This window comes from Macadamia integrifolia, chromosome 12 (assembly GCF_013358625.1).
Source record: "Macadamia integrifolia cultivar HAES 741 chromosome 12, SCU_Mint_v3, whole genome shotgun sequence".
Lineage (NCBI taxonomy): Eukaryota > Viridiplantae > Streptophyta > Magnoliopsida > Proteales > Proteaceae > Macadamia > Macadamia integrifolia.
Genome location: NC_056568.1, coordinates 14584663 through 14611164, shown reverse-complemented (window position 1 = coordinate 14611164; position 26502 = coordinate 14584663). Strand labels below are relative to the sequence as shown.

General features: G+C 36.9%; 3 protein-coding genes across 5 annotated transcripts; 2 read left to right on the top strand and 1 right to left on the bottom strand.

Annotated features, from left to right (window-relative positions):
* Positions 1-81: 81 nt before the first annotated feature.
* On the bottom strand, positions 82-4951 carry LOC122057675 (heme-binding-like protein At3g10130, chloroplastic). 3 transcript variants are annotated; one of them, XM_042619869.1, is made up of 8 exons: positions 4631-4951; positions 4436-4522; positions 4239-4309; positions 2574-2675; positions 2391-2495; positions 1323-1458; positions 422-531; positions 82-321 (listed from the first exon to the last, which is right to left on the bottom strand). In XM_042619869.1, the coding sequence occupies exons 1-8, from the start codon at positions 4863-4865 to the stop codon at positions 250-252; spliced, it is 918 nt and encodes a 305-aa protein (XP_042475803.1). In that variant the 5' UTR covers positions 4866-4951; the 3' UTR covers positions 82-249. The 3 variants fall into 3 exon arrangements, with proteins under 3 accessions (XP_042475803.1, XP_042475805.1, XP_042475804.1); XM_042619871.1 differs by having other exon boundaries at positions 422-519; XM_042619870.1 differs by having other exon boundaries at positions 4637-4951.
* A 936-nt stretch (positions 4952-5887) lies between these two features.
* LOC122057634 lies at positions 5888-13966 on the top strand. Its single transcript, XM_042619805.1, has 6 exons — positions 5888-5910; positions 6005-6108; positions 9444-9747; positions 9849-10500; positions 10664-10825; positions 13413-13966. Exons 3-4 carry the CDS (start codon positions 9451-9453, stop codon positions 10263-10265), a joined length of 714 nt encoding a protein of 237 aa, XP_042475739.1. The 5' UTR covers positions 5888-5910; positions 6005-6108; positions 9444-9450; the 3' UTR covers positions 10266-10500; positions 10664-10825; positions 13413-13966.
* A 2009-nt stretch (positions 13967-15975) lies between these two features.
* On the top strand, positions 15976-20425 carry LOC122057635 (probable methionine--tRNA ligase). Its single transcript, XM_042619806.1, has 11 exons — positions 15976-16006; positions 16308-16381; positions 16634-16716; positions 16942-17032; positions 17253-17359; positions 17470-17584; positions 19075-19193; positions 19288-19353; positions 19477-19608; positions 19753-19890; positions 20060-20425. The coding sequence occupies exons 4-11, from the start codon at positions 16945-16947 to the stop codon at positions 20198-20200; spliced, it is 906 nt and encodes a 301-aa protein (XP_042475740.1). The 5' UTR covers positions 15976-16006; positions 16308-16381; positions 16634-16716; positions 16942-16944; the 3' UTR covers positions 20201-20425.
* Positions 20426-26502: the final 6077 nt, after the last annotated feature.

Sequence of the window (26502 nt, the reverse complement as noted above, 5' to 3'; positions counted from 1 at the left end):
GGGTGGGGGGTGGGGGGTGGTGGGGGTGGGGTTGGTGTTGAGGGGGTTTCTGGATTTGTAAATAGAAAATATTTCAATTCGTTTACGCCTAAACACCTAAACTTGAAATCTATTAACATCTGACTTTACATGCATACCCAACCAAGCCAGCAACTGACAAAAAAGCTTTCACTTCTAAAGAAAAAAAAAATCCTGTGTATATATTCATTATATTTTTTATTTTCTGTAATTACTTCACGTCAGGTACTGTTATTGCTTCCTTTCAACTTCCAGTGCAACCTCATTGCGACGCATAAATGGAAGTGTAAATGGTGGATTGTACTGCAATCACATTCACATGAAGTGGATGGAAATTAAAATATCACTCTTCCCCTAAAAGATACAAAATTGCCCAAAATCTCAAGTTGTTTCAGAGATTTACTTGTGCAACTTCCACTGATGCATCCTCTTTTACTTGAAATTCAGGGTCAACCCTTAAAGCATCCCGAAGCGCTGATTCCTTCACTTTAACCTCTTCATCTGTGACAAAACCTTATTCAAAATGGGAATCAAGTCAGATGAATACATATTAAGGCATAAATTGAGTGCAACCAACACCATTAAAACAGAAACTCACCAGCACTTCAAAAAGTTCAAACCTGTTCAGTTTTTTTTTTGGATAAAATTGTTGAGTAGAAGTTTGTATATCAGAAGATAACACCATATCAGCATCAGATACTCAATAGATAAAGTTATTATATTTAGAGGAAACTTCTAATGGACTGATATGCTCAGCATAGTTTTGATAAATGACAAGCCACTGAATCACCAAGAAAACATTAGTATTTCAACACAGTTTGACCAGTTTTCACTCGACCTAACCAAACCATCGATAACCATTGATTGCTATTTGACTGGTCAAACTCATTAATTTCCCAAGAATTGGCCAGTTCTTTACCAATTCTGCAAGATCCAGTCTCCTACAGCCCAAGCTATTCCAATTGATCAACTGGTTCACTGGCAAGCATGGTCACAGTTCTCATAACCATGACATTTACAATATAGTTCAAAAATTCCAAGGCACAGCATATATCACGAATCAGGTTACAGTAGTGCAGTTGCTCAACTTGCACAATAGGAAGAACTGGAGTACATAATTCTAAATGTAAATCACAATATCAGATAATCTTGGGATTGATGGCCATGAAGGTTCAGAATTTAAATTTATTAGAGAGGGGGGGGGGGGGGAGGGAAAGATGATCAAGGAAATCTTCAGGCATCTTTTTAATGTATTTAAACTGCCAGAATACATGAAATATTCATGGGTCATGGCAAGGACAAACCTGAAAAAGCAGCCACTGCAACAGTTTTGCTTGGGACCTCTTCAATTCTCACAGAAGGATCTTTAGGCAATGGCAAGTTGGAACCATACTTTGAGGGCATGACAAATGACATCTCCCACTTCTCTTTATCTCTCACCTAAACGAAAATGTAAAAGGAATCAGATCATGATTCAAAGTCACCAAGGACAAATAATTTCAGTTGCAAAAAACCAGTGAAAACTATATTGGAGACTGTCAACATAAAATCCATGCAAAACAGTTCGGATCCAGCAGTTGATGGTCCCAGCACAGAGAATACCCCTAAGACACCCTCATCCAAGTGCAAAACATACACACACACGGAGACAGACCGTGAAGACGCACTAAAATCTGCATAATGTAAAAATGTCAAGAAATTCACTGCTACAAATTGTAAAAAAAAGGAAAGTCAACAAAATCCTGAAAATCTAAAATACCACAAAGATAACTCTAATTCTCGAATGATGTGACTTTGTGATGAAATTGACCCAGGAATAGAACATAGGCACTGAATAAAAATTTCAATCTTGCAAACCTGTAACAGGCATTAGTGGAAAGAGAAACCTACAAACTTCATCCATAGTTGTACCCTCAGTTAGAGGTGTAATATCAGTGTTAGATGTCTAACCAAACTGTAACTTAAAACTCTTCACGTGCCTATTGAAGGCTAGGGCTGTCAATAAATGCCAAATATTATCTGTTGGAATCCAGTCAGCTTAGGACACAAAGCAATCATATTCAATTATATATAAATTATTGGAATCATTAAATACACTGATATATATACATACTTATCCAGATATAGTTATCTCCCAGGACCCAAATATCCAGGTGAGACTGACCAACAGATTACAATTAAATTTTTTTCATCACTCTTATAGGAGATTCTCCTAGGAGAGATCCGGAGAATATAAAATTTTGATTCTCGGCATGAGCAGGGCACATATAACACATGTAATCAGATGCATAAGAAAAACTCACCTCAGAATTCCTTTCACATTATCATCGTACATATCTATTTTTAACAATTGATTCATGTACAAGAATTACCTGCTTCGTTATTACAGGTGTTGTCATTTCCATCTTTTCCCCATCTGATTGAGCCATTCGAGTTAAAACAGGAGTAGTCATTTCCATCTTTTCGCTGACAGCATTCTGAGAACAGTATCAGGATCATAAGAACTAAATATGTCAAAAATACTCCATCTAATTAATTGAGCAGTATTAACGTACCTTCCCAAAAAGGTACTCAGCTAACACATTGAAAGATTGAGATGCACCACTGAAATCAAATCCACTCTTGCCAGGCATTGTTGCTACTGCTATAAAGTAAGGCTGTTTCACAATCATAGTTCCAAACAGGAATAGAGCATCAATAAGGATTAGGAGTAGAACCATAGAAGAAAAAAATAAATTTGTTGCCTGCCGCCGGGGGGGGGTGGCGGAGGGCACTCAAGAAGATAGAAATCTCAATTTTCAGTATTATCAAGATCTGTTCCACTATTTGATGGATTGCATCCATACAGAAAAGTATAATCGATTAATTCCTCCACTCAAACAAGGATAACAAATATCATTTAGTCTTGGTCTAGGGATTCATATAGCTACTATGTTAGCAGTTTCAATTAACAAGAAAAAAATAATAGTAACCTATTTATTTTTACGGGAAAAATTTAGCCAAGGAATCCACAGAAACCGCAGTAAACCTAACTATCCCCAGAGATGAACTATCTCCCAGAAACCTGAGTATCCCCACGTAAGAACGGTCTCCCAGCTCTCAAAACAAGGATGGGAAAAGATCATATAATTTCTAGCTGTTAAATCTACACATCAGTTTGACAGCATCTTTTCAATTAATTCAACTACAAACATAGAAGCAACAAAAAATGGCAATGCTATGTTATCTTGGTAATCGATAATTTTAACAGTGATGACCTAATTGGCCATTACAAAATATTGAAGTTTTCTAGTTAATTTCTTAAAAAAAATTTTCAGAGAATTTTAAGAAAAAATGTTTTGTTTAATCAAGAGGGGTAGTAATCAAATAGCTGATGAGGTATGGTGGAGGGGCCTGGTCTTAGATGTGAGATACAGATTGTTATGGCAAACTACCAAGTCTTGCTTGGCTGCATTGTCTAATTGTATTTTCGTATGGCAGAGTGGATAGCAGGCCCCTTTACACGAATCGATTAGTTTGCACTCTGTCATTTGTTTTGGTTAGTTCTTCATCAAATGTTAAACCCTCCCAGAGTTCTACCTCAGCCAGCCAACTGATTGACTACCATAGCATGATTAGGAGGTGTTGGGAAAATCAGTATGTTTTGAATGTGATCGTGTCTTAGGGTTTTAAAATGCTACTAAATCATGAACAGGTCAGCTTACTGGCCATGCAGGGAGCAATAACATCCCTTGAGAATCATGGTGTCTTCCATTTTTGGAGATGAGATAATGGTGAACCTCTGGAGATACGCAAACAAAGCTATGGAATATTCAGTTATTTAACCTTTGGGTATTATGAACTGGTTTTTGTTTGTTGAGAATCTTCACTGAGCCCATGGAAATAGCAAATAGATACGCAGAATGTCATGAATATGCAACTAATCAAGGTAAAGTAGAGGACCCAAACCCTTTCCTTCCGGAGCAGAGAGAGACAGAAAATGGTTCTTTGAAAAACACAATAATAAAAATAAAATAAAAAATGGACATATAACGACCCGGAAAATCATAACGTGGCAGAGGAAAAGGAAGTATTGATACGATCACAACCTGAATTTATTTTGCACCCATTTCAGAAACGGGAACACAAGGCAATCACTGAAGGAAAAAGAAAATTAAAATCACTATTCTCAGAGAAATATATACTCATAGCAAAAGGAAGCCAATATGGATGATGCACACCTCTACTTCTCTGATTTCATATTGATCTGTCCTCTTCAAAGCACTAAACTTCACAGTTTCGAGATCTGGAACTGCAGAAGAGCCAAAAACCAACACAAACACAAACCCACAAAGGATAAAACTTAAAAAACAGTCACACGCAGATCAAAACCAGGAAAATTTTTTAGGGGGGCATTCAAATCAACAAAAATAACAACCTGACATCAGAGCTTCCTCCAAATTCCGGCTTTCAAATCTCTTTGGGAATACATACTTGGCCGTTTCGGACGCAACATCCATCACGACTGACAAAGAAAACCAGGAAGGGCAGAGGACCTATTCAGTCTCCAACACAAAATCTTCTCGAAATTTCAATGGATAAATACGAGTAAATGGGTTTATGGAGTGAGAACATTTACGGCGCTGAGAAACAGTAGAGGCCTGGGAAGCAAGAGCTAGAACGAGAGACAGACGAGCTTCGAACGCTGACATTGTCCTCCTCTGCCGAGTAACCACGCTTCTCTCAGTCGCCATCATCACTATAGTAGCATTAGCAGTTGAAGCTCTCTTAGCTTTAGGAGTAGTTGAACTGGTAAATGTGTTCCCATAACACTGCAGCCGGTAGCACTGTCCCTGGCAGACAAGCATCTTCGATTTTTGTGCAGACGGCGGAGGAGAGAGCTGAAATTACAGTTGCCAATGGGCGCGCCACCGCGGGAAGCTTATCAGGTTGCGGGACCAAGTGGCAACTGCTTTGATACTCCACGTGGCACAGCTAAACACTATCAATGAGGGGTGGTAGTTTTTTGGGAAATTTACTATCACTCCCCTACACTTGGTCTATATTTGTTAAAACTTCCCTACTTTTTACTTTTTAATTGAAACTCCCCTGCCTTCTGATTTTGGAAAAATTACCTGATTACCCAGTATTGGGTTTGGTTTTACAGAAATACCCACGATGGGTTTCACTCAACGTATATACCCAAAACTAGTTTGCGTATTACCGAAATACCCAAAACAGTGGAAGTCGTACGCCAGACTACGTATCCTTACGTGTTGAACTTGATTCATGTTCCAATCGGTGAAAAAAATTCCGATTTCTAGTTTAATCGTCTTCTACAATCGACTCTTTAACTTCCGATGATCTGATCAAGTCATTGAGGGCATAAGTTGCTGTTCGGACTATGTATTTCCGAAAGGGGAAGGAATGGGTTGCTGATTTCAATTGTTCGGACTATGGATTTCTGAGAAGAGGAAGACTTGGTTGCTGGTTTCAGGAGATTTAGGGCACTCTTAAATAGAATGGAGGGAGAAGGACGGCGGGAGAAGGACTCGAGGGAGAAGAATCGGTTGACTCACCCATCGACTTCTCATTCACACACAGAGAGAGACAGAGGAGGGGAGAGAACTGGTGCTGCGTGAGTGCTCTCTTCCAGTTTACGATTCTGAAGTTTCTTCTCTTGGAATTGTTTGTTGTTCCTGTCACTTCTTCTGGTGCTGCTCCGGCTCCGGCTCCTGCTCCGGCTCCTGCTCCATTGCCATGGGAGAAAGACAAAGGAGGGGAGAGAACTCAGACCAGACACAGTGATTGTGCGTGTCACTGTCATTTAGGGTTCGTGGGTCTACGTGAGTGCTCTGTTGGGATCAACAAACCTTATATCGTTATCTTCTTCGGGTTGGATGTTCATCTGAGGTGAGCAAAGATTTTGTTTTCAGCCTATTTTCCATGTCATACGTTTTTTGTTTTTGTAATCTGTGTGTTCTTTTTTTTTTTTCTCACTTCACAGAGAATCGAAAGAATCCCATTCCCATGTTTGTTCGTGGGTCTGCGTGAGTGCTCTGTTGGGATCAACAAACCTTACCATCGGTCATCTTCTTCCCATAACTTGAGGTAAGCAATGATCTTTTGATGTTTCAGTTTTCCATGTCTTACTGATTTTGTTTTTGTAATCTGTGTTCTTTTAATTTTTTTTTCTCACTACACAGAGAATCGAACGAATCCCATTCCCATGTTGGTTCGTTCGAACCTCTTACTATTCCTTTGAGAATGGGAGTCACATTTCTGATATTGGTTCATAGCATTTTCATTCTTGTTCTCTTTTATTCGATGAATTCACAGAAACTTATATCTTGATCTTTGTACCGTACATGGGTCTTTCATTATTATTATTATTTTTTTTATTATTATTATGAATGGCACATTCAATTGTTCAAACTAAAAAAAGAGAGTACATAGATATGGTTGATTGTAGTGTTGGTGACTAGTAGCCTAGTAGGTGTTTGATGTAATGCCTTAATGGAATCAAGGGAATTACAACATGCTCTATGGTTTCTGGAAATGGTGTAAGATCTTATCTGAAACAGTTTGGGATGTTTAACTGATGGTTTAATGGTTGAGGAACAATGATGAGATTAGATTTTCTTGTTAAACTAAAACTGGAGTTTGATAGTAGAAAATTTCAATTTCATAAGAAAATTGTGGCGGGTTAGGAATTTATGGTTTAAAATAGGATGAAAATCCAGCTTGCTGGTTTGTGTTTGATTTCATTGAAAGGGCTGAAAAGGTTTAAGAGTGTGGAGTCAAATTAGGAAGCATAGAAAGCTTAAACTAAGCATTGGTGTGGTTGTTAAGTCTTTAGACCTTCTTAGGGTAGGCAGGTATATTAAACCGCAAAACTATACAACACCTCTACAATGAAAAGGGGGTTGGAAACTGTAAGAATGTAGTTCTTCTTCTGTGGGAACCAAAGATCTGTTTCTCATTGTAGGGTTTTCTCATTTTTGCACATTTTAATGTTCTATGTTGGAATTGGATCTAGTTTCCCAATAAATTTCTTCTTTGTAGCATCTTTATTGGACACTGGTCAGGAAATTTAGGCTTAGCTTACATATGCCCACAGGGCCTTTACCAAAACATAGAATGCAATTCCGCACCACATTTCTACAGTTTTATTACAAGTCCAGTTTCAATAATAAAAAAAGGTAATAAATAAATAAAAATAATGGCTACAGAGTGGTGCTTATTGCGTAATAATAATTATAACTCTTTCTTAACATTGCAAAATGAAAAAGAGAAGAAAATAAAAATTTACCCTTTAAATTGTTATCGTGTGTTTGACTTTTATAGAATTGATTGGCTTCCTTTACTTACTAGAGGGTTGGGGGGGGGTGGGTAGGGGAGGAAGAAATAATTTCAATATGGAAGGAAATTCTGATTCAATTCAAGATCTAGAGTGTTTTATAACCATGCTTTCCATTGGAATTTTTCTGGCCATCAAGTTTATGTATGCTTACAAGTGTTCCAAACAGTATCAGGAACAATTAAAGCTGATGCAAGTGTTTTGTCGATTAATATCACTAGGTTGTGTTGGCAAATGCATTGGATTATGAAGTTAATACCAAAAATCCTAGCCTGTTTATTTCATCAAGTGAATGAAACAGGGAAAAAAAAAAGGATATCATCACAGGAGGAGGGGAGGTTATTTTATTATGGTTAATAATATTATTGTCTTAGGTATCTAGATCATGGGATGATTGTGTATTTTAAATAATCCAAATTTGGTCTGTGTGTTTAGTTGTGCAAGATTCTTTTTTTCTATAAATTTGTGGATTTACAAGCTCAACTTTTCCACCAAGCTGGGAGTTTTAATAATAAAATATTAGACAGAAGCTGTGAGTTTCTAAATATTAATAATAATGATAATAATGAAATTAAGCTGGGTGTATTTAACATGGATTTTAAAGTCAAATTTGAAGCTTTAGTGCGTAACAGATGAATTTAATCTGAATCCAACTTTGTTATATTTAGATTTTTTTTGTGTCTTACCTTGTAACCATCTTTGTGGGTGGGGCTGAAAAGGACTGCACTTGTATGAACCTCATATTGGATGCTCAGGTATGTAGCCCTGAGAGTAGCCGTTTGATGAGTTATTCTACCTGAAAATTTGACTTTCCCTTCCAAGGTAGTTTTGACTGTCCGACAGTATAGGAATGTTGGATCTTTCTCTTTTGGGCAGTAGTACCCAGTCAGGCATCTTTGGTGGCTGTTATCACCACAAGGATATCTATCTACTTTTATGGGGCTAACCGGGGTGGGAGGGAACCTTGGGCATGAATCTAATTCCTCTGTAAGTGGTGTGAAATAGAATATTCAGGACAACTAATTGTAATGCCAAAAAAATTGAGACTCGACAACAGCTTACTTTTGGAGTTCAAGTGGATGTGCATGGGTCCATCTAATTTTGCTCAATTTCAGTGCAGTACACTCTCTCTTTTGTGGGTGGAAATTATTCTTGTTGGTTTTAGAACCGTCCAAATTTGGAGATCCTCTGAATTCTACAATGGAAGTAGAGAAAAGATTTTGGCTGAAGTGGGAAGGGACCAGATGTGGCTATTTATTTGAGGATTATGATATATTCTTAAGCAATTGGTGTAGGGGAATATGCTTGAGTTCTCAATTCAAGTGAGAACAAAAAAGAAAGTATGGAACAATGGAATGTTATGGGTGTAGTAGCGTCCCCTGTTTTTTATTTTTTTGGCCCTCTTTGGCTATGTTCTTAAAATTCATTTAAGAAGAAAAAAGAAGAAAGAAGCATAAAGAACCAAAACCACATCTCAACTATTTTTATAGGTTATACCATTGTACTTCTCATACTACAAATATTAGGATTTTAGAAACTAATACAAGATTGCCATGATGACCAGTTAACCACAGAAGGCACTTAAGACCTATTAAAATAATTTTCGAACTAATCCTTCATGTTAGGAGCATCTTTGCTATGACGTTCATTTACTAAATTCAGTAAATTTGGATTAATAGTGCGTCAAGTTGACAGCGAACACTTATTATTATTTTTTTGGATGAATATAGCCAACACTTATTATAATTATCCATAAATTGTCAATCTTTTTGCATAATTCCTTGTGCTCGCCATTGCTGGGAATCTCCATGTAGCCGACCTTATTAAGTTGGAATAAGGTTTAGGATGTTGTTGTCTAGTCTACGTATTGGGTGAATATACCCACATTGCATATCCACCTCTTTGAGTATTATACTTAGATGACTAGATATTGCAACCATAAAGAGTGAAATTATTGCAACAATAGTGACATACTAAAGAAGAACATTTGTGGATCTAGTATTAGATATTTCAATATCCAATTTATCTTCTCTTTATTATTGAAATTAATGTTATAATTAACTATACGTTTTGGATCATGTGTCAGGTGCATAATGTCGGTGGATCCTCTCCAATTGGACATTATACGAAGGATCTCAGAAAAAGGAGCAATGCATGGTGAAAACAACCCACCTTCTAGGGCGTGGACATATTCTAGTATGTCTGGAAATTTGGAGGGTGAATATGAATCTACTGATAGTGGAGACGTTGGAGGGCAAGCCATGGTTAGTAATGTTGTAGATGATTCAGTATTGTCAATTGGAGCATCCATTGATAAAGATATATCAAGTATGGACATTGTTTTATATGATCAATCCAATCACGTTTCAGAGTTGATCTGGAAGGGTGAGGTAATATATTTGTTGTATCTACACGTAATATAATATTTGTTTTTGTCATGCATAAAAGATATGACCACTAAGTTTCTTGTTTCAAATTTACCCATTTTCAGAAGAGGCGTGTGCTACGGAGTAATGAGCATAGTCGAAAGTCCACTGAGTGGAAGTTGAGTAAAGAGCAAAAGTGGTTACTTGAGATTGCTGGATTCAAGTACTTACGCCTTATAGGGCATTTCCAAATGGATCGGTGTCTATTGACAACATTGGTGGATAGGTGGCGAAATGAGACTAATACATTTCACATGCCACGATTTGAGATGACTATAACTTTGGAAGATATGGCATATATTTTGGGTCTTAGAGTAATTGGGAAGACTGTTACTGGGAAAATTTACGAGGAAGGATATACTAGGCATGGCACTTGGACAACATCCCTTAGATCCTACCAACACAAAGGCTCTACAGAGTGGTTGTGTGAAGCTAACATGGTTGAGGAACCAATTTTCCCAGCTGCAAAGCAATGCTTTTGAAATAGATGTTATTCGTGCTACCCGGGCATATTTGTTGCATCGTCTTGGAACTACCATATTTGCTAACACATCCGGAAATATGGTTAGCGTTTCATATCTACCATTTCTTGCTGATTTTGTTGAATGTACAGAATATGCATGGGGCGCTGCTACTTTAGCTTTCTTGTATAGGGCATTGATGCGTGCCTCAAGGAAGAACACTACTAATATTGGAGGTTCAATGACCCTATTTACAGTTTTAATCTTACTGATTTGGGAATATGATTGTGCGTGTGAATTTTAAGAAAATTGGTTCAAGTGTATTTGGCTTCTTTCTTTTGACTTGTACTTTATTAGCATATCTTAGTGTTTGTTACTCATGATGCATGTTTAACATGGATTTTAAATTTAACTTATAGGTATGGGCTTATGAGCGCCTAGGGGTTGGTAGACCAGATGTTGTTTGCCTATGTAGGCCTTTCCCCCGAGCTGTTAGATGGAAATGCTGACGCAGAACTGACAACATTCATAATTGCTATAGACCGTATCGGCAAGAGCTTGATCAACTTAAGGAATGCGAGGTTAGTAAAATCTAGTTCTCCCTTTTATTTTAAAATTTTGTTGGGTTACTATACATGTTTTCCTATTTCATTTAAGAGAAACATATAAATAGTAATGCTCACCTTAGGAGCATTAAATTGTGAGTCCTACAAATCTTGTGCAGTAGTGCTCACCTTAGGAGCATTAAAGAAGTTATTACATAATTTTCACTGATAGAGATGTAAAAAAAGGCTAGTTGACCCTTGCAATGACCCTAGAGTATAGAGTGTGATGCAATCTTATGATTACCTTGTGGAACCAACTAAAGTCATTATAAATGATAAACACTTTCCATGGTGCGAAGAACTTGATGATCCAAAGATCTTTACATTTAACTACCATTTCGTCAAAATTGCGAGAAATTAGTTATATTGATGCACTAGATTCAAATTTCTCACTTGATCCTCTGACTATCTTTCCATTTAAATGTTCCTTCAGAAGACCCTTAATCTGCAATCAATTAAAGGCACTCAGTGTTAGTTTCATATGAACTTACAAGGAAAAAAGTTATGCACAAATAGAGAAACAAGAAACTAAGAAAAATAACATAAACAATTTCCCAAGAATTAGTATAGCCAAGAAAAAAAAGTCGAGGTGGACCAAATATTAATTAGTGGAGGAGACAAGGTGAATAGTACATTAGTACCACATAGAATTACATTAAATCCACATAGAAGTACATTAAATCCAAAGCATATCATAACCAAATGTTCTCAAAATTAAACAAATGATTTATATGCAGGATCCATACAACCAGAATCCCATATATGGAACCATATGTATCAATCTGGGATTTATCCAGATCTAGTCATGATCAAATGTCTCACAATTAAACAAATGATTTATATGCAAGATCCATATAGATTTTGCACCAAATATAGAACCACATGCATCAATCCGAGATTTATCCAGATTTGGTACCCAACATGGAAACTTATTTAATGATTGAAAATACAAGGAATAATGCTTCAATACAAGGTTTATGAGCTAGATCACAAACCAAAGCTAGTGTAATTCACCAAAACCAATAGTGAGTTTGACAAGATCATCTTGCCACGTGTCTTAAACATGGTGGACCTTGGATGTCGGTCATGAGGCCATGTTAACGACCTTTTCACTAATATTTAATTCACATTCAGTTCTTTGTTCTTCACTCTTACACTTGACTGTAACAAAAAAGTGTTGCTTCTCTTTTCTGAGACATGGGAGTTCTAACTTCTAATGCTCAGAAAAGGGAGAAAACATAAGTGAAAATTAAGCAAAGGTTCTCAAGTGAATAATATAAAAGATGGGATGGTGGGAATAGAAGAAATGGAAAATTCTTGGATAGAATGTCCGAATTTCACTCTGTTACAACAAACCATGCTGGAGTGCAATTTCTACTATATGTTTGACACCTCTTGTTCCTTGATAATCTACTGGATGCTTGTCAAGTGCAAACACCTTTTATGGTTGGAAACCCTCTAAATGCCTACATGAAACAAAAACAAACACAAACATCATTTTGTAAGAATCAATTATACTACAGTAAATGGGAGAAATCCCCAAGTTTCAACATCATTTTCTTTCACTTCCATTTCGAAGTACAACCTTTTAAACCCCTCCCCCCCAAAAAAGGCCTCCTATTGACTTCTTTTCCAACAATAACTCTCTTATAACATTAGAGAATAACTCTTTTTCTCTGACTTTCCTGCATCAATCTGGTTCATAGATTGAACTTGGTTTCCTTTTGTCATTAGTAGGTTAGCTGCAGAATGCCATTGGCAAGGTTTGATCCAATGCAATTTTCTTAATGGGCGACATTGATTCACCAAGTTTGGATCTTGGAAGCTTGTTTTTAGTTTCTTAGTTACAACATCTTGCATGGGAAAAGGACAAGAAGGGAAGGAACATCTAATTTTTCTATTCTTAATTGGATGGGGATTTATTGAAGTTTGTCCATGGATATGGTTGATGATTGTGGTAGTGTTAGTAGGGTTATTTCCAGTATGTGTGTTTAGTTTTTCTCCAGTGCGGAATCTTGTTGTCACCAAAATGGTGAAGTGAGAAGGTTATTTCCAATATGTGTGGTTACTTTTTCTGTAGAAATGCATCTTGATGTCGCAAAATGGTGAAGTGACAAGTTGTGACTTTCTTTGGGTTCCCTTTATTCTCAAAGGTTATATAATTAGGTTTAAAAATTGATTCAAAGTTACTTGTCCTTATTTCATTATGAATATCTTCACATTATATGATTAGGCATGTGAAATTACTGGATTTACACTCATTGGTAAAAAATGTGTTAGTTTCTAAGGACAAAAAATTAAGGTTACGATTTCTTAATATGAATTATGTGCCATTTCTGGAAATGGTCTGACGGGATTTCTTAAAACCAAATGTGTGCCCATTTTTTTAAGGTGCTAGCAAGAGAAATCATTTCTAATTTGTTTAGAAATCATTTTTTATTTTTGGCGTATGATTACAAGAGACTGCATCCAATTTCTTAGAATATGAAATATATTTTCTTTGTATCGAACACCACATTTGCAGCCATGTTTCTTAACCTTCTAACCTATGTTTCCTTTGTAGGTCAATTGGCAACCATATGCAACATTTGCGAGTGCTCCTCTTGTTGGTCTTATAGGATCATATATAGGTCTGGCTCGCACATGGCTGATTCATTTCAATGTGGTTGAGATGCATCTCCCAGATCGATGTTTGCGTCAATTTGGACTAGAACAAAATGTGCCTCAAAGTGTCGCTAGATGGCAGCATCACACGGTGGCTAGGCTAGGCATAGATTATGGGGATTTGTTTCAGCGAGAGGTGAGTGAGTGGACATACTTCAATGACTCCTTCGAAATAGTTAATGCTCCTCCAGAGTCGAACCCAGGAATTACACAATCAAATTACCTTCAGTGGTATCTAAGGGTCAGCCATGTTAGGATTCATCCTCCTCATGAAGTTGACGACCAATGCCCCAATGAGTATAGGTTGAAAGGTTATGGAGATAGAGAAGCATTGGACTTGGTAGGTTGACAATTTTGAATGAATTAAAGAGTTGTTCATTGCCTTTAACGAATTGTCTTAGAACACTGAATTGTTCAATATTTCATATTTGTCTATTAATAATTTTTTCATCATCAGCGTCGTCTCATCCATCGGGTCACTACAAAGCTCCGACCTCTATTGGAGCCACTTTTAATTGACGATGTAGGTGTGGAGATCCACGAGTTAGTAGATACGTTAGCCAATGAAGGTTATGATGATTCCTGTCCTAATACATATGTGAAACACATTGACAATCCTCTCCCCACAACGGTCGAAGGTATTTCTTCAACAACTGAATTTGAAAAGTATAATGGATCTGATGAATCAGTCTCGAATAGTGACAGTAGTACATATTCCACTCGTAGTCCGCAAGCACGTCCACAATCAATGGATGAGAATGTGGCAGTGTCTGTAGGCAATGATCATTGCTTTCAACATTCTATTGTCCCCACTCAAATTACATCTGGTGCTGTTTCTAGTTCAGCTTTTGTGGATACTATTAACCACATTGAGATTGGGAACATAGAATCAGATACCAGTCAAATTAGGCATGTTCAGATTAGTGTGTCCTCTAGAGGTTCATTGTCGAACTCAGTTGTGGAATGTGATGATACAACATTGCTTGTCCCTCTGTTGGAACAACAAATTATTTATCCATTGGGAGTGGGTTCACTTGATACGGACAAATCCCTGCAACAAAAAGTCTCTACAGGGGCCACGACGGATGTGATAAAACAGTCGATGGGCACACGAAATGTGGCAAAGCAGCTTGTTGTATGTAAGAAGGCACGGTGGAGATACTAGTTTACCATGGTGGTTTTATTTTTTTGTGAATGACTACAAGGTAGTGTTTTTTTTTTGGATTGACCTAAGATGGTCAGTGAAAAAATGTTGCATCATTTAGTGGTTGTAAAAAAATGTGGTATGGTCAACAAGGTAGTGTCTTTTATTTTGGTTATTTTTATATTATGATTCATAATGCCAACTGCTATAACATGTCAGACTAGACAAAATTGAAACCTAGTTCTTTTTTTTTATTTTTTTTATTGTATGTCTGGTGGTTTTAGAAACTGTGACTCTGTCATTTGTATGTCACGAAGGGTGATGACTTATTATTTTAATATCTCATGTTTATTGAAACTACATTACATCATAATTCTTCAAACTGTCTCCGGCTAGATAGTTAAATCCTTTGGAAAAATATATATCTGATGCTTATGAGGGTGTTTGGTTTGGTAAATCCTCAGGATGACATTCTTTAGAATGATAATTTTAATTTTTTGAGTTGTTTGGTTCCACTATGATGACCCTCATAAGAGAGGCACCTACTTCCAATGAATGACTATATTACAAAGGTGGAGGGAGACTTTTAGTTTATGTCAACACTAAAACTCAGATTTGAGCAACCATCTTAACCCTTACTATAAAAGGGGAAAGTGGGAAGACGTACTCTACGGAGGCCACTAAACCCATGCTAATGTGAAGAAACTTCTCTGGTTCGATACCCTCTCACACCGAGAGTCCATCGCCGGTGACTGGTAAGCTCTCTCTTTCTCTCTCTCCTCTCACACACACACACTTTCTTGTTTTCTCTGCCTACCGCTCTCTATTTCAATTTCATGGAGTTGTATCATTAGGTTTTTAAAACCAAAATCTACTGCTCTCTCTCTCTCTCTCTCTCTCTCTCTCTCTCGCTTTCTCTGTCTATGGCTCTCTATTTTGTGTTCATGGAGTTGTTAGGTTAGGTTTTTAAAACCAGAGTCTATCGCTCTCTATTTTGTGTTGTAAGTTTATTTTTATGTTTCTTTAACTCAAATCTCATATACTCTGTTCATGAAAATGTAGTAGTGGCGATCGAAGTGCTTGGGTTTGTTCTCTATTTCGCCTGCCCTTCCACCGACTTTGCAAAATTGGATTTGGTATTCGGAGTTGTAAGGTTAGGTTTTTAAAACCAGAATCTGTCGTTCTCTATTTTGTGTCATGAAGTTTATCTTTAGGTTTGTTAACTCAAATCTCATGTGCTCTGTTCATGGAAATGTAGCAGTGGCGATCGAAGTGCTTGGGTTTGTTCTCTAGTTCTCCTGCCCTTCCACCCACTCTGCAAAATTGGATTTGGTATTCGGAGTTGTAAGGTTAGTTTTTTTAAACCAGAATCTGTCGTTCTCTATTTTGTGTTGTGAAGTTAATTTTTAGGTTTTTTAACTCAAACCTCATATGCTCTGTTCATGGAAATGTAGCAGTGGCCATCGAAGTGCTTCGGTTTGTTCTCTAGTTCGACTGCCCTTCCACCAACTTTGCAAAATTGGATTTGGTATTCGGAGTTGTAAGGTTAGGTTTTTAAAACCAGAATCTGTCATTCTCTATTTTGTGTTGTGAAGTTTATTTTTAGGTTTTTTAACTCAAATCTCATATGCTCTGTTCATGGATATGTAGCACTGGCGATCGAAGTGCTTGGATTAGTTCTCTAGTTCACCTGCCCTCCCATCGACTTTGCAAAATTGGATTTGGTATTCTCCTCCTCCTCCTCTCTCTCTCTCTCTCTCTCTCTCTCTCTCTCTTTCTGGCTTTCTTTGAATGTCGCTCTCTATTTGGGGAAGATGGGTCAATTGGCTTTCTCTACCTTTCTCTGAACTAACCCATGAATTATTGGCCAGTTGCATATGTTCCCTTTAACCTTATGCATTTTGCCTTAATCACATGGCAACTTCACCTTCGCCTATGTTTTGCTTCTATATTTTCTATTGCTGGATATCGAGAAGTATACCTGTCGACACTACAAATACTTCCATATAGGCGGCGGCCTTCGTTGAGTGCTCTGTCGCTAGGGTTTCTGGAGCGAGAGGTAATAAACCAAAAGTAGAATGTTAATGTTGTTCTAAAGGCTTGAACTGTCCACTCTTGTATCCACTTATAGATTTTTTCCCTTTTCTTCAAATAGAATTGTTCTGTCATGTTGTACAAATTGTAACTTTTGTCTAATTATTATTCTTGCAATTTTTGGGTTATACTGCCATAAAATTCATGTATTAATCAAAGGTTTTTCCTTTTTCATGTTAATCTATTTCAGGTCATGTTTCCATCTACACTTATTGGGACTGGTGAAAACTGGACATTGATGAAGACTATCAGTGTGACTGAGTACCTGAACTATGAAGCAGGTATACATGTAGCCCTATGTTAGTGGCTTTGCTAATATGCAGGATGTACCATGTAGAAGGTTATGTATTCCTGCCTATGAATCCCCACCCCCACCATCCGCAGTGTAAGGCCATAGGGAAGGTGGCTTAAAATGAGGAAAAAGAGGAAAGTCAAGTAACTTTGGATTTTTTTAACGGTACACCTGCAATTTTTAGTTTAGTTTTTTCAGTGCATGTGCAGGTAAATTCTCCAAAAGTAAGGGAATTGGAGTCTTTGGTAACGATGCAAAAGATACAAACATACCAGTTGAAGTATGGCGATATTACTTACTAACAAATAGGCCTGAGGTGAGTTTTGTTGTTACACTCTGGTTTGGTTCAATCTTGTTCGCTCAGTTGTATTTATTGTTCTCTATATTTATAGCTTGACAAATTCTTATGTGTATGTTTGTGTTTAGGTCTCGGATACCTTATTCACATGGGCTGATCTGCAAGCAAAACTGAATTCTGAATTACTCAATAACTTGAGAAATCTTATTAATCGAGTGTTGAGCCTAGTAGCAAAACCTGAAGGTTAGTAAATATTCTTCTTGTGGAACGAATGTGCTAAGCAAATGCACTCCCTTTTTTCCCTATAGAAAACCAGAATATCTTGTGGGGAAGATCGTAGCAAGTCAGACTATCTTCTGCAATTGTGAAACTTTTCTGCTTAGCTTTTCGTAGTTTTTGTTGGATGAATAGAATAGAGGTAAAGTGAAGAGAAATGTGCAAAATTCCTTTCTGTTTTGCACTTTTCATGGATTTAGTTGGAGGGAAAATCTGTGCATCAATTTTTGTGTTTTCTGAAAGGTGCTTACTTTACCTAGCTTGTCTTTTCTCAAATTGAAAGCAAAGTAAGATACTTCTGCTCAGATATAAAGAGCTTATGGAAATATTTTTTCTTAAATTTCTTTTCCTTTAATGATTTTCCTTTCATCTATTTACAAGAAACGCAAATCAGTTCGCTATTTTTGTCAGATTATCAACTCTTTTTTTAATTTATTTTATTTCATTTTATTTTATGTATTCAAATCAGATGTAGCATACAACAAGACTGATTTAAAGCCATGTCAGAAGTTAAAACTAATTCTTGGTTCTTTACTGGATCTATGGCAGTAATTGAGTTTTTAAATTTTTTTCTTTTCTTTTCTTCACATGATCTTTTAGGATGTGATCCTATACCAATGATTCGAAGTGTGTGGAGTTCTCTCTCTCCCTCTCTCTTCTTGTGAGTGCGCGCATGTGTGTGTGCTTCTGTGTGTGTGTGTTTGTGTGTTTGTGTGTGCTTCTGCGTTTCTTGGGTCATTTGAAAACTTGGTTCAGCCCACCTGGTCACCCACAACTTGTCACGTGGCTCATGTCAAAGAATCAGAACCTCTATTTAAAATATTGGAGAACATTTTCTTCTCTCTGACCTCTGGTCCATATTTTCAGATATGTTATCCTTTCCCCTGGTGATCCAATATATATTGTTAAAATACATGATCTTGGTTGCTGAATGAAACTGACGGTTGCTTTAGGAAACTGTTGTTCTGATTGGGCACTCTCAGGGATTGAACTCTCCCCTTTTTAGTCCTTACTAAACTTAACTAAGCTGCAAAATGTGCCCTAGGACAGTTTATGGGTCCTGAGATATTGCATTCCCAATCATGGTTTATAGATGAGAATTTCCTTTTCTTTCAAATGATACTATCATAATATATCTAACTTTAATCCGGTATTATCACATCCTACTGTTGCTGGTTCTCAAAGCCTGTGTTTTCCTTTTGAAATTGATCACTCTTTTGGAACCCATCATTAGTATGCTCTATGAAGTTTGATTGGATCATGCCTTTCTTTGGCAGCTTCAATGTGGTAACCCATTTAGAGTTATCTTTTCCTGAAAATATATTTTTTCAATGATTCTTTTCCATCATGTATGACGTGATGCCGTTACAATGTCTATAATTATTCTTTGTTGTATCACTTCCTTTTTGTTTAATTCGTATTTGTATTGAGTACTTACATTTTTCTTTTTTATGTAGGCCAAGTATATGCTTCTATCATTCCTGACGCTCCAGGTGCAGAATCACATCCCTTGACCAAGAAATTAGCAGAAAAAGTTAGTGATTTTGTTGATCAATACATCGAGGCCATGGAGAAGGTGATTGGATGCAGAAACAACTTTTTTTGTCCCCTTTATGACAGTTAGAAATTAGATCGTCATTTTCTTATTTTCATCATCTGATCTGACATAGGTTGAACTAAAGCAAGGATTGAAGACTACAATGACGATTTCTAGTGAAGGGAATGCATATTTGCAAGTAAGCTTGTATAATTTTCTATTCTTTTCAATTTGAAAGTAGTCTTGTTAATTAACCTGTTCTGTCTTTGTATCTGTTAGTTCTGTTTTTTCACACTACTAATGAATTTTCTAATGCATGCAAGACAGCCAATTCTGGAATCTCTTTAAAAAAGATCCATCTTCCTGCAACATCGTTATGAGAACTTCAGCTGGACTAGTATATCTGCTTGCAGCTTTGTTAGAACCTTTCATTCCATCTTTCTCTGTTGAGGTAATACATTTCCTACCTTGTGTACATTGAAATTAAGAAATACTTTTATTGTTATTGTAGTGATAAGGCTCATATGCTTTTTCAGTATTAAAAAGGGTTTACTAGATCTTGCATTCTGAGGCTTTTCTTTTGTTATTTTAAAGGTATTTAAGGCAGTTAAATTTGCCAAGACCACATCTATCATTGTGTGATGAAAAAGGAGATATTGATAGGGCGCGGAGACCTTGGGAGATTCTACCTTCTGGTCATGACATAGGCACGCCAGAACCTTTATTTAAGGAACTGGTATACATGCTTTCCGTTGGTCCAAATCTATTTCTATATCTATTTTTGCATTATGCTTTTTGCTTTTTGCATAGTTATGGTTTATTATTATTCTCTGGTAGATATATACTGATGGTTCATTTAACCCCCATCCAGATAACTGTTGTTTGACATTCATTTTGTTATACAGAAAGATGAAGAGGTAGAGTTCTACAGGGAAATATTTGCTGGAAGTCAAGTTGATAGGATAGAGATGGCAGATGCTGCAAAGAAGGTTGCTGAACAGCTGAAGAAAACAAAAATTTTAGATAATGCTATTATGTACTTGTAAAAATAGTAACCTAGAAGCCTAAATTTATTTAAGTTCATCCTAGATATCAGATCTTACGTTGATTAACAATTATTTAATAAATTTTCTATATGTGAATACTTTTGGTGAGGGAACCTTTATTTTGTTTTTGGGAGAACATACCTTATTTTGGAAACTTAAGTGTTGCTCCAAAAATCAATTTTGTGGGCCTTTTGTTTCAATCTGTGCAGGAAAGAGTTGGGTGTCCATGATTCAGGAGTGGTGGTCCTTATAACAAAGGGAAATTTTGCTTTCTTATTCCTATCACCTGTTCTAGGGTGAGAATGGTGTAGTGTACTACTTCATTCTAATATGATTAGTCATAATGTGGTTGAAATGATATGGAGTTTGTGTTGTATGCTGTACAGCTGGAGGTCGCAGCTCTTATGTGGAAAGATTGGAGGGGTAGATTATTACTGTATTCAGAGATCAATTTTCAAGCAATAAATTCCTTGATCAATCAAATTAACTAATACTCTATGTTTTCAACCAACAGTTCTATCACAGAAATCTACTGTTAATCGAATACATAGTTCTAAAACCAAGGGTACACGGTAGAAACAAAATTAGCAGTGGTCTGAGGCTTGGATTTCACAGCAGATATTTTGATAGGGACTAAGGTCCTATGGGTTTAGGTTACTCTCAGAATGGTCTGAAATTTCTGGAGGAGGTCTGTAAGTCAACAATCTATTGATTCCAGCTGGTCTATCTCAAAAATTTACCAACAATCAAATATTTAGTTCTGAAATCAACGGTTGGCGGTAGAGACAAAATCAACAATCTTCCGGTTTTCTTTTTAATTTGCATATTTTAGCCTATTTTATTCTTATTAAATTCTATCTTGTTGATCTGTAAATTCATACTCCATTGCTAATCTTTATTCCATGGTATTATTAATTCAGTTTAGCTTCTGTTAAATTGTTCCCGGAATCCCACCTTTGCAAATCCTATTCCCTTAAAACCTTTATTATAGGGGTTTCGCATTGTCGAGTTTGCATTAGAGGAGCCTTGGAGGTTTGCTCTTCCGATCAGGCTAATCAGTTCTGTGAGATGGGGCTCCTCTACTGCGCAAGAGGAGCCAACTTTCAATCTAACTGGATAAAATAAAAGATTAAACATGTCATTGCTTTTTTATTTAACTACTCTTTTATTTCTTTTATAGACCTTCACTATATCTTGGATTCAAAGAGTCTATTGGTGATGCCGTCCGATGAAATAAGTTTCTTGATTTATTGGATGATGTGCATATAACAACGATTAGAAAACATGATATAAGTGAACAATGTCTCTCTCTCTCTCTCTCTCTCTCTCTCTCTCTCTCTCTCTCCCATCGTGATAGAACACATGAAACTTCGATTTAATATTAGTCACTCATGTTCTCACATGCAAATAGGATTTCTTACTAGTGTATATATATGAATCTGTAAAAATAGGCATTACTTTTCCCTTTTTTTTTTTTTGTTAAGGTCGTAATGCGTTCAATGTTTCATGATCCCAATATTCCAAGTACTGGTAAACTCATGCGTATGACCTTCCCTCATTATACAATTTCTATCCAACCGCCAACTATCCTATTTGTAATTTTGAAGCTTTTCAGCACTCTATGAATTGTTCCCCTTCAAATGACTGACCGAACTGCCAGTCAGCTAGAGCTACACAATAAGATGTAACTGTGCTTCCACTGTAGGAAGGTCACCTCGATAGATAGCGGTTGCCTTCCAAGGTTCAAGTTACATGCCAATTTTGGCCCCAGTTCCTTCCCATTAAAATCTGCCCGTATTAGATCCGTTTACTTTCACTACAACCACCTCGCCATCCAACTCAACATTGGTCATTACGACTTGATAGAAGAAGGAACTTCCACTGATTGTGAATCTCAATCCTCCATTCCTCATGCAATTCACCCTACATACAATATAATTTCACTATTTAGTTGCCGAAATTGAACCGTAAAGAACCGACACAGGATCGGATAGAGGGCTACAAGTATGCGGTCTGTACAACATTGAGGAAATTTAGTGGAAAGTCAACTTCTTCCCCTACCCATTGCTTAGTTTGCTAATTTGTTGTAGAGGATGGCAATGAAGTCCAACCTGTTCTTGGTCAGAGTTGCAAAGCCTAAAAGCCAGATAGGCTAGCTTAGACTGAGAGGACCACGCTGATCAGAAGTTAGTTCAGGCCTGGGCTCCCCTGTTTTCAGCTTGGCCATGCCTAGCCACATTACCCACACGCATATATATAAATATATATATATATATATATATCATGTAACCTTCTGTATTCAGCAGTTCAAATGGAGAATAAATTATACTCTCTGATCACAGATTTCACCCCACTGCAACCAAGGAAAAATGAAAGAGACACTTACCCATGCCTATACCTATATATTATTGAAAAAAGGTCCAAACTTAACAAGGGCTTTAGTTGCCCAAACATATCAAATAAGCAAATCACTAAATTTCCTTGGTAACATCAATTAATGTTTTTGAAACATTTTCAGAATATGGTGTACACTTGCAACAACGAGGCAGTAAACACTATTAAATATTTGAATGTCATAGGGTATTTTGCATCAATGCAATGTAACGCCAGTGTTTCTCATGTGCAAACTCCAGTGGTACAACTCTGTCAATATTGACCAGCGGATTATTATAATGTCATTTGTCATCCATATGAGCCATATAATGCATCCATGTGCTACAGAGGATCTCTATTTCTCGCACACACACAGACACAAGGAAACATTGTTGGAAACAAGATCAACCAACACCTCATTGTTGAATATTTATAATGTTGTCATTATAAGTGCTAATGATCAACTAACACTCACTATTTATAATATTGTCATCAAAAGTGCTAACGATCAACCAAAACCTTGGTAAAGAGTTTAAAGGCGCAATGGTTTGTACACCTGATTCAGTACTATTTGTGCAAATACAATACATATGCCAAAAAGATCAACCAACATCGCAAGGGAATGCCTATATAACAAGTAGTTCATTGCAATGATGATTAACTACCGGGGTTGAATTCCTTCAGGTCCATCGAAGCAATTTCCCAAAAAAAAAAACAAAAAAAGGCTCCTGGTTCAACCTACAAAATGAACTTTAATGTCAACTTCATCATTAAAGATGTGTGCTTGAAGCTTTCATACGATGATCCATTATTCCATCTCAAAACGTCTTAATAATCTATAGGACAAAGAACTTCACCTAGCATGAGATCATTAAATACTCCATCCATGATCCTTTTAGTCTCTTATATGTTGAGAAATAAAATAAAATCATATAAATTATGTAACACGCATACCTCAAAATTCCATGCTCGAAGCATACCCACCACCTGGAAAATCGTCAGTGACTGATTCAACATCAAGAGAAGGATCATCAAGAATCTCATTGAGCCGTTTCAGATTTTCACGTTCCTTCTTTATGTTGTTTATAATATCAACCTCCCGCTTGCAAAGATATGACTTTTGGAGCCGACGTCTCATTATGTCGATCTCATTTTGAGCATTTTCAAGGGCAATTTGTATCTTAACCGTATTTGGTGGAACTTCACAGAATGCTTTTCGTTTTGGAGTACTCACTAGATGTGACCTGCATCTTTTTCGCAAAACGCTTACCTCTGTGATTGTACGATTGTATTCATCTTTCAAGTGTCGAAGCTCAGAGTCGTATGCTAAAGGTGGACGAAGAAATTGTGGAACCATCACTGGACAAGATTGAGTTCCCACAACGTACTCAAGCATCCTTAAACAAACATAAGAGTAGAGTGGAATATAAAAACATTGTTGTATATTCAACTCACGAAAACATAAATAATAAACACAGCAAGTCAAAAACATTATCACAATATATTCACCCCCACCCCCACCCAAAAAAAAAAAAAAAAAAAAAAAAACCTGGAAAATAAATAAATCATGATATCAATTGTTACAGACATCCATTTTGTTCCTCACCCAAAGATCAATTATCATCATTTGTGTATGTTGCTCTATGCCGAAAAGCATTTGATAATATCATAAAATGATTTGTGCAAAGTTATATGACTTGATTATGCCATCACCAGAGCGACAACATTGGTCAGAGTGATTTTTAAGCTATTTCCTTTCCTAGGCATTATTTTTTATATTTTATTGTTTATTTTTTTAACTTACAACGAGCATGATGGAGATGGTCGCTGGTCCGTCGAGGTCGCACGTTCGTCGTCACTGGAGATGGTCACTGGTCCGTCGAGGTCGCGCGTCCGTCGTCACTGGTGATGTCGTAGAAACCTGATCTCTGGTCTCTCAGAGGAAGGAGTCGAAAACATTAGAATGGAGATGGTCATTGCTCTGTCGAGGTCACACGAAACTCGTCGCTGCCTCGTCGTCGTTGATCAAGGTCGCAGGAACATCTAGGTCGCCAGTAGGATATACGCTAGAATGGAGGTGGAAGTGATGGAAGTGAAGCCGTGTATTGGTTGAAGAGGGTAAGGGGATTTGGGATTTCTCAGAACTGGGTCGGGTATGGAAGCGGTGACGCTTGATCAGTTTGGTTTTGGATTAAGGTTAAATTGAACCAATTAATACAAGGGAAAATTACAAGATTACTCAAAATTAGGTTTTCATTTACAAAATTACCCACTTGAAGTTTGTGATAACTAAATTTCCCAACTCAAGTTTTTACACACAGCCACACGTTGCACGTGGATTTTTTACTAGTATATATATATATATATATATGAATTTATATGTTTTTATTTCTGATTAATGTTTCGAGCTACAACCGATTCGATTTCCTATCATTCCTTCAAACTCTGACATTACAGAGACCAATAGTACGATTCGAAAGGCTCCATTTGGGTTTGATTGAATGTGACTTAAGTATATTTCCTCAACTTTACCATATAGTCATCTTGCCTGTGTATACATGTTAGTAACTGGTGCTTCACATGAATACTGTTGTGGTGCTTCACATGAATACTATTGAAGCAATCCTGCAAATTTTTCAAAATTTCCCAAGTGGTTGTACCTATACTCATCCTGACAAAGCAAAGCATGCAACTTTTTCCAAGATTCTATCATGTCAAAGAACTTGCCCAACACTTCAGTAATCATTACGATTTGGAAGCAAGTATAATACTTTTTCAAGATGCCCATCATGTTAAAGAACAATAATACATAATATAGTGAATTTGAGGATGGACTACCACTACATACCCTTTGAAATCATTTATGTATTCAAGATTCACATCATATTAAAAGTACCACCTGCTATTACAATTTGAAGTAGGTATGGAGACTACAAATATACCCATCCGCTTTAACATCTTCTTAGCCACCTTGACAATGTTGAAATAACTCTATAATGGCGTCCAGTAGCTCCAAAGCTAGTAATTCTGCTCCCAGTGTGAATCAAGATAAAGGGAAAGAGGAGCTTCGGCTGAAGGAGAAAATGCAAGAGCTACTTAATGATCGTGAGAATGCACGCTGTGAAGCAAGAGATCTACGAGTAGAGCTTCCCCTTCGAAAAGACCTTTACAAAGTGAAGGATGTGATGACTTTACACGAAAATATTCGAATCCTAAGTCGTGAAATTTCAAAAACGCGTACGAGAACTAGGCGTGCCTATTTTGAACACAAAAGGGTTGAATCAAAGAAGAGCATACACGACCAACATTTAGAATTGGAAAGTGTTCATAAGATGAAGAACAATTGTGATATGACTTCAGAATCATCCGCAAGCAATGACGACGCAATGACGGGCGATGATGCTTACCCTATACTGCAGTAGGAGTTGCAGGCAAGAAAAATTCCATCTATCAAGTTGTTCTATGCATTTCAACTTTCGCTTTTATTGAATAAAATCCATAAAGGGGGTTGTGAGGTTAAAATAAATGAATATGAGAAATTTACTACTTTTATGGCATGTTTTCCTTAGGAACATCCATATTTTAAATTTACAGCTACTCAAATATATTCACTTATTGTTACCAGCTATGGTTTGATTCAAATTCCCAATTCTATCTATACACATACCAGTCCTCTCATGTCCATGATGATAGCCTTTGTGCTTCAAACTGGCACTAGTAGGGTGACCTCAGGTTCCCAAGGAGGAACTGTCACTAGATGGGTGGTTGAAACTGCAACAGGGTACCGGACAACGAATTGCCCGTCTTCATCTTACAAGGATCACAAATTTCTTCAGAATGGCAACAACTTGAGATCATTCTGCTCTGTAGTTATTTAATTTGCAGGGACTAAACTAAGGGGTTTTTTTACTAAAAAAAAAAAAAAAAAA